Raw genomic sequence first — 8,917 nt, 5'->3', positions numbered from 1 at the left:
ATCGGTGCCCTTCTGATTTTTTCTGAAACAATTAAGTGCAATCATATGACCATCTGAATTGCCAATGGCTCCAGGATGAACAACAGCTGTCGTTTCAAGCATCACTGATGATTTAATGAATCGAGAATTGATTGGTGCATAACAGTTATACATTTTTGCAAACACATGGTGGGACTCACATGATAGGTTCTACAGGAACCCATGTGTCTACAAACCTTCACAACATTCAGGAGTCTTTTCTCTAATGGATGTATGACTGGAAAATCTTTGATTGTGATGAATCTTTGATTATCGACGATCTTTATCCTAGAAGATGTGAGCATGTAACCTTTCAAGACACAGCCGTGCCTCTGTCAGCTTTATCTGTTCAGCTCCACAGAGAATCTCTCAGGAGTCGGCCCTTCCTGTAAATGTTGGGTCATGTAATTAGAGACTGCTTTAATGGGGCCTGATCGATGATGATCAAGAAGAAGTCACCAGACAGGAAATTAGCACACCAGAGAAACCGGGTCATGTGAGCCAGTGAAGTTGTTCATATAGAGAAGCCTCACAAAACGATGGAGGAAGCGTCTTTGCATGATGAGGGTTTTCCCCCAGAAAATCTGAAGCAATTGCTGATTGCATGTGCTAAAGCTCTCTCCGACAACAGCATCGATGTTTTTGATAGGTTGATTGAAAAGGCTAGAGATGCTGTGTCTATCACAGGAGAACCAATCCAGCGTCTTGGTGCTTACATGGTAGAAGGGCTGGTGGCAAGAAAGGAGGCATCGGGCTCCAGCATTTACCAAGCACTCAACTGTGGAGTGCCTGAAAGCAAAGACTTGCTTTCTTACATGCATATCCTGTATGAAATCTGCCCCTACTTCAAATTTGGTTACATGGCAGCCAATGGGGCGATTGCCGATGCATGCAAAAACGACGACCGTATCCACATCATAGACTTTCAGATTGCTCAGGGATCCCAGTGGGTGACTCTCCTTGAAGCACTTGCCGCACGACCGGGAGGGCCTCCCCATGTGCGGATTACAGGGATTGATGACTCTTTTTCCAAATATGCCCGTGGAGATGGGTTGGAGGCGGTAGGGAGACGGTTGGGAGCAATTTCTGAGAAATTTAACATTCCAGTTGAGTTTCATGGACTGCCAGCTTTTGCTCCAGATGTTGCGCGGGATATGCTTAATGTCATGCCGGGGGAGGCTCTGGCTGTAAACTTCCCTTTACAACTCCACCAAATCCCAGACGAGAGTGTTGTAGTGAGAAATCCGAGGGATGGGATTCTGAGAATGGTAAAGTCACTTTCTCCCAAGGTGGTCACTTTGGTGGAGCAAGAATCGAACACAAACACAGCCCCTTTCTTGCGTAGGTTTGAAGAAACTCTAGACTACTACTTGGCAATGTTTGAGTCTATTGATGCCACCCTGCCAAGAAACAACAAGGATCGTGTAAATTTGGAGCAGCATTGTGTGGCCAGGGATATTGTGAATGTCATTGCTTGCGAGGGGAAGGAGAGGGTGGAGCGCCATGAACTCTTCGGCAAATGGAAGTCCAGAATGACAATGGCGGGGTTCCGCCAATATCCTCTGAGCTCTTATGTCAACGGCGTGATAAAGAGCCTGCTGAGGTGCTATTCAGAACATTATATGCTAGTGGAGAAGGATGGGGCTATGCTGTTGGGCTGGAAGGAGAGGAACCTCATCTCGGCTTCTGCCTGGCAATGATCAAATAGAGGTGGTCACAGAAATACACACTTTTTGCCACCTGCTGCAGAAGGTGATATGCTCTAACATCAGCCAATGGACACATTAAATAATCTTGGGTATCATTGCCAGGCGATCCAATTGCTTACGTTCCTTATCATCTAATGTTCAGATACCAGTGATACCATTGAGGCTATCGCCACTTTTCTTTGATAGATATTCCTCACCAGTGTTGTTCTATAGATATTTTGCTGTAATGTTAGAGTTGTAGCATATGTCAGTAAGTATGTGAGGATTATGAGATAAAGATCAAATTTCAATCACAGTGTACATAATCATTTAACTCGATCAGTAAATTAAATTCAGCCCAAATTAACAAAGCTCACAAGCCCAACCCAACCTATGTTTCAGCCAACCAACTCTGCCATTTTGTATGTCCACTTGCTAACAAAAACGGCCCAAGTTGGATTACAATCACCATAAAAATGGCGTGTAGAAAGGTACGTAATTAGCACTGGAATTTCTGCTGCTTAATTAAATTAGCATGGGTTTATATTAAGCTTAATAGAACGAATTCTTTTACAGATATTAGGAAGGCGCGAATTTCAGTTTTTTTTTTTTAGATTTTTTAAAGTATAATTCTAAAAAAATAATTTCTGACAGTACTTTATTCTTGAAGTTAGCTGGTCGGCAATTCACTTTAATATGTAAAAACATGGGAAAATGATTGAGGATATGTTGGTCGAGAAAAAATCATACTATAAGAGCACTAGCTGCAGATATTTAATTATTATTATCTTTTTAAAAAAATAAACCTTAGAAAACAAAACAATTTTTTACTTTCTTATAAAAAAATATATAGGAATAAATTCTTTAACTTTCTCTGTATCAATTAATTAATTAATTAATTTTTTTTTTTTTTTTTTTTTTTTTTTTTTTTTTTTTTATAATTTTCTCTTTCTTACTTTTATTTTTTTATTCGTTTATTTTCTTTTCTCTCAGGCTCTCTCGTCTTCTCTGTCACCCATACATACAGAAGCAAAAAATATCCCTTTTCTCTTCCCTTGTTCCTTTCCATGTTCATGTAGCTGCCCAAAATTACCTCTACCACTTCTGTGCAAACACTTCCTTCCCCCAAGATAGCATCTACAGTTCCAACAGCGTTACAGCAACACTCTCCTCTTTTCCCTTTCCTCCAACGCCACCGGCTACATCGAATTCTACAACACCACCGCGGGCCAAACTACCTCCAACCGCAAGCCCCCTTTCCCCCTTCGACGAAACAGCCCCCCTTTTCCCCCGGTTTTGATCTGATCGGCCTTTTTGGAGGCCTCGGCAGCCAGATCCTTCAATTTCTTGGTGGTTTCTGAGACCAAGTCGGAAATGGAGACGGAGCTCGCGAGGGTCTGGGATCTCTTCGCCGCTTCTTCTGCGAAGCTCTTCGCTCTCTTCCATTCCATAAGTCTTCCATGGCTCTCCGCAAGGCAGAGTTGAGGAAACATTTGATGAAATTCGTTGAGGATGCGTGAAGGAGAGAGAGTCAGAGATAGACGTTTTTTTTTTTTTTTTTTTTTTTTTTTTTTTTATTTATTTATTAAAATAATAGGATAGGAATCTACAGTAATAATATATATTTACATGGTTACTGTATACTCCAACCAAAATATATATAAGGTGTTTGCTTGTGGTATTTTCATGAAATTTTTTTAAATATAAAAAACAGAGTCATTATATAGTAACTGCTATTAGTGCTTTAAATTGATCACGATCACAGCAATTTGAAATAAACATGAGGAAAATGTTTATGGAAAATGTTTATGGTGCATGAATTGGGACGACAAACTTACATAATGTCCCATCTATGTCATCGACAGTTTGAAAGGAGTACATTCTGTTTTAATCAACTTTATTAAATTTATTTGGAAACATGTATTTCCACGTTAAATAGTTACTTACGTCATATTCTTCCATATAATGAGTAAGATCATTAGTGGTAAAGTTATTTTAACTATTAAAAAATGAGAGTTCCTTCTAAATCATAGGAATTCAGAAAATTCATCAAAAAAATAGTGAGATTGGTCACGGGATGAATTGCCGAAAGCCTACCGGGCATCGCACCCTCAGATTTGCCAGCGTCAACCCACCAATGATCGGCCGAAAATCGGGCCTGAGATCCACCAGAGGTTGCCTCTTGTTCCGTCGAAGATGATCCATAGAGGATCGGGTCCTCTGTTTTCTTAGTTGGTCAGTCTCTCTCTCTCTCTCTCTCTCTCTCGGTGTTTTCCTCCCCTCCAGAAATGACCCATGGTTGATCGGGTCTCCGTTCCCCCGCCCCAACCTCTAGATTGGCCTCCTGTGTCGCTGAAACTGGCAGAGACCTAAAACCGGTCGGATTCCGACTGTGGACTTCAGTGTACTCCGACGGTGGCTCCGTGTATTTCGGTAGCGGCGTTGGCTCAGAGAGGTGGGGTGGTTTCACTGGTTTGTGGGTTGGTTCACGAATCACCCAACACCATCTTAGAAAACCAATATTTGTAACTTTGGTAGTATTAGTAGCTTGACCTCCATGGGAGATTAAGAGAAGAACAATGAAGAGTCAGAAAAAGATGATGTGTTTTCATGTTTATTGTATTTTTATTGTATTTTTTGAATTTTTCATGTAAAATAAGGGATTTATAGCCCATTTTTATTGAATGCATTCTCTTAAAGAACACACACTAGTTTTAGTTACTAATTTTTTAATACTAATTTCAACACACTGTCTAATTTTTTAAAATATTAATTTCTAATTGTATTTTTTATTGTGAAAATTGAGGGAGAGGGAGAGAGAGAGAGAGAAGGTACGTACTTCCCACTATTTATTTATTAATAAAAAAGTCACTGTCAGTCTTGTTGTTTTCCCTTTTCACCATGTGATTGATCAGCTGTTTCTATAAATACCCTTTCTCTCACACTAACCCCTTAAATGCCCCAAAGCACCAAAGGTGTCACTTTAACGACACCACTTCTAGAAAAAGTTGCCTACTTCAATAGTTCAGGAAAATAAAATGCATTTTCAAGTTTCAACAGTAGCTGCTCCATCCCTTAATCCTATGCCAGAAACCAACCGTCCCTCAGCAAATTTTCATCCTAGCTAGCATTTGGGGTGACCATTTCCTCACATAGGCTTTTGAGTTCTTGGTAAACATGTTTACATGTGCATGCACAATTAAACTTGAGATTAATTTTGTACTTTTCATTAGAGTTGTCAATTTTTGACATGACCCGCGAATCCGACACGAAGTTATAGGGTTTGGGTTTAGACTAAACGGGTTAAATTGCGGGTTGACCCGCTAACCCGCTCATGACTCGTCAACCTGTTTATGATACGTTTATGACTCGATTAGCTAAACAAGTTGACATGCCCAACCTGTTTAGCTAATTGCATCGTGTTTGGATTGGCCTAAACGGGTTGACGGGTCAACCGGGTCGATCCAAACCCGACACGGCAAGCCATATTGCCAACCCTACTTTTCACTAACTTTAAACTTTCCCTATTTCATATAATAATTTTTTTTCTTTGACTCGCTTGTGCAAAAACTGATGAGAAAAAAGAGCAACAAGTTTAGGAATTGAAGGAAAAAGTGAGGAAGATGCTAATCGCTTCGATTGAGAATCCTTCACAAAAATTGAACTTTATCGATGCAATTCAACGCTTAGGCGTGTCTTACCACTTTGGAAATGAGATTCAAGAAATTTTGCAACAATTCCACAAGAGTACAAGAGTTTTCATGAAGCGGTGACATTTGCCTCAATAAATCTTAAATGCACTAGTTACCTCTGGGTACTCAAAGTTAGCAACTACATTTTTGGTTGGGATGAGAGACATTGTTACAAAAGATGCCTTCAAGTAGTTGTTCAGCGACCCTAAAATGGTAAGCGCTTCAACAGTGGTTTGCCGACTCATGGATGACATTGTGTTGCATAAGGTACTATGTTGTTTCGGTTATTTTAATATTCCAAACATGTGACAGGCGATCCAATTAAAAATTTAATTTTTCTAGTTTGAGCAAAAGAGAAGGCACAATGCCTCGGCGGTTGAATGTTACGTGAAACAACATGGTGCTACAAAAGAAGAAGCAATTGATGTCGAAGAAGAAGCATTAATACCTTATGTGACACAATGTCATCCATGAGTTAACCAACAATTGCTGAAGCTGTTATCATTTTAGGGTCGCTAAACAACCACTCGAAGGCACCTTTTGTAACAATGTCTCTCATCCTAACTAATGATGTGGTTGCTAACTTTGAGTACCCAAAGGTAAATAGTGATAAGAGTATAAATGATTTAGGATAAATGATGATTTGGTCATCCTAAATTAAGAGATTTGTTTGTATTCGAAATTATTCAAATAATCTGTAAAGCTCTATAAATAGGGTCTTATATACAGTCAAATAATAATAATAATAATAAAGATATAGTGTATAAGGCTTTAACATGTGAATATAAGCTATAAGCCAAACCACATAATTTTCTGTCTTTCATCTCTTTAGTTTATCATAGAATTCTATATGGTAATAGAACCTAAAACGACTAGTGTCATTTCGTTCTTCCATCCGTAGCTCAACTATGACATTTTCTCGAACAACTTATTGGAAACTTTCATTTCTTTTTTTTTGTTTTTTTGTCCACAGTTACCCATGGACCCACCCCTGTTCTGCGACAATACCATTGTACCAACTAAAACCCAAAACAGAGCACTACCAAATGGTCCAAATCAACCCAAACGCACCAAACAATCTCTATGTAGTTTTTCATTTTAAATTACTCTTGGTATAAAGATTTTAACATGTTTTAATTTATATGAAATTAACTAAAATTAAGGGTCTTATGTTTAAATTCATTGAATGTTTTGATAATTTATTTAATTGCATTAAATGTAAGTTTGAAATGTATTTTTTAACCTTTAACGAAAGTCCAATGAAAAATATGTTTTAGTTTTGAATTAAATTGTAAAATAGAATGCGTGGGATACGGGCTAGTGTTAATAAAAGTGGAAACATCTTTTAATTTCTTTCATTTGGTTTAAAATAGGCAATATCTCAATAACCTTTTGAGAATTTGAAGACCGGTGCACATGCATGGGGTGCTGAACCTGAAGTTAGGGATTAGAATTCTTTATAATTGTTTGTTTGAATTTGAGAGAATTTGGGCAGGTGATTGTGAGTGGAAAAATGTTAGAGCTTATTCAAGTGTCATTTTGGAGTACTTTTATGCTGACATAACATCCTATTTTTAATAAAAAATACTACAGTCTGATTTCTCTTTCTTGTTTTTATAAAAAAAAGAGGAATGCTAAAGTTTCTTCTAGTGTTCTTCTGGTGTTCATCCGGAATGCCATAAATGTAATAAAAAAATTACATCTATGTCTTTCTGGGTGACATGGATGCAGTTTTTTAATTTTTTTTTATTACATTTATATTATTTCAGATGGACACCAGTAGAACACTAGAAGAATCTCTAGCATTCTTAAAAAAAAAAAAGGTGCCATGTCAGCATAGAAAGACCCCAGAAGAACACTAGAACGAAGTCTAACATTTTTTTTTTTGAAAGACCACTTATAGGACCCACTTGATCAGATAAATGGTTTGACAACTCAATTTTTATTTAGTCAAGTAGATCTTATAAATGATCTCTTACAATCACCTGTTCAAATTCTCTTAAATTCAAGTAAATAATTATAAAGAATCTTAATCCGTAGATCATATATGATTTAACTGTTCAGCAATCGTTGAAGACCATAATTCCAAAAAAAGAAAAAAAAAAGAAAAATCTCCATTGTTGATGATAATGCAAAAAATCTAAAAAGCAAATTCTATATATCTGTAATTCCCATCCTAGTATCCTACTGTTTTAAATGATACAGATGAAATACATACTCATGAATTTGGCATATCTATGCTACCAACATCTACGTTAAAATATATAGAAACAAAAGAGTGAATCGGTGCCTGTCTGATTTTTTCTGGAACAATTAAGTGCAATCTGAATTGCCAAAGGCTCCAGGATGGACAACAGCTGTCGTTTCAACATCATTGGACAGTGTCCTTCATGATTTAATGGATAGAAAACTAATTGGTATAAAACAATCGTACATTTTTGTAAACACATGGTGGGACACACGCGATAGGTCCCACCAGAATTCACGTGTCTACAAACCTGCACAATTGCTTTAATGGAGCCTGATCATGATGATCAAGAAGAAGTCACCAGACAGGAAATTAGCACACCAGAGAAACCGGGTCATGTGAGCCAGTGAAGTTGTTCATATAGAGAAGCCTCACAAAACGATGGACATGATGAGGGTTTTCCCCCAGAAAATTAAATAGTTACTTTCACGTCATATTCTTCCTTATAATGAGTAAAATCATTAGTGGTATAGTTATGTTAACTATTAAAAAATGAGAACCCCTTCTAAATCATAGGAATTCAAAAAATCTATTAGAAAAATAGTGAGATTGGTCACGGGAAGAATTGCCGGAAATCCACCGGGTATCGCACCCTCAGCTTTGCCAGTATCAACCCACCAACGATCTGCCGGAAATCAGGCTTGAGATCCACCAGAGGTCGCCTCTTGTTCCATCGAAGATGACCCATAGAGGATCGGGTCCTCTGTTTTCTTGGTTGGTCACTCTTTCTCTCTCTCTCTCGGTGTTTTCGTCCCCTTCAAAAATGACCCATGGTTGATCGGGTCTCCGTTCCCCCGCCCCAACCTCTAGCTCGGCCTCCTGTGTCGTTGAAACTGGCAGAGATCTGAAATTGGGCGGATTCCGGCTATGGACTTTAGTGTACTCCGACGGTGACTCTGGGTATTTCGACAGCAGCGTTGGCTCAGAGAGGTGGAGTGGTTTCACTAGTTTGTGGGTTGGTTCACGAATCACCCAGCACCACCTCAAAAAACCAATATTTGTAACTTTGGTAGTATTAGTAGCTTGACCTCCATAGGAGATTAAGAGAAGATCAAAGAAGAGTTGGAAAAAGATGGGGTATTTTCATTTTTATTGTATTTTTTGAATTTTGATGACTTGTCCACCTTATAATTAGTTCCTGTAAAATGAGGGATTTTTAGGCCATCTTTATTGAATGTATTCTCTTATATATATATATATATATTAGTTTTAGTTACTTATTTTTTAATACTAATTTCAACACTCTTTCTAATTTTTTAAAATATTAATTT

The 8,917-nt window shown here is 38.0% G+C and overlaps 1 protein-coding gene across 1 annotated transcript; it reads left to right on the top strand.

The window, feature by feature from the left end:
• The first annotated feature begins 314 nt into the window (after positions 1 to 314).
• LOC133875597 (chitin-inducible gibberellin-responsive protein 1-like) lies at positions 315 to 2,077 on the top strand. Its single transcript, XM_062313774.1, has one exon. The coding sequence runs from the start codon at positions 558 to 560 to the stop codon at positions 1,716 to 1,718; it is 1,161 nt and encodes a 386-aa protein (XP_062169758.1). The 5' UTR covers positions 315 to 557; the 3' UTR covers positions 1,719 to 2,077.
• Positions 2,078 to 8,917: the final 6,840 nt, after the last annotated feature.

The sequence above is a fragment of the Alnus glutinosa genome, chromosome 8 (genome assembly GCF_958979055.1).
Source record: "Alnus glutinosa chromosome 8, dhAlnGlut1.1, whole genome shotgun sequence".
NCBI lineage: Eukaryota > Viridiplantae > Streptophyta > Magnoliopsida > Fagales > Betulaceae > Alnus > Alnus glutinosa.
This window is presented reverse-complemented; position numbering and strand designations above follow the sequence as displayed.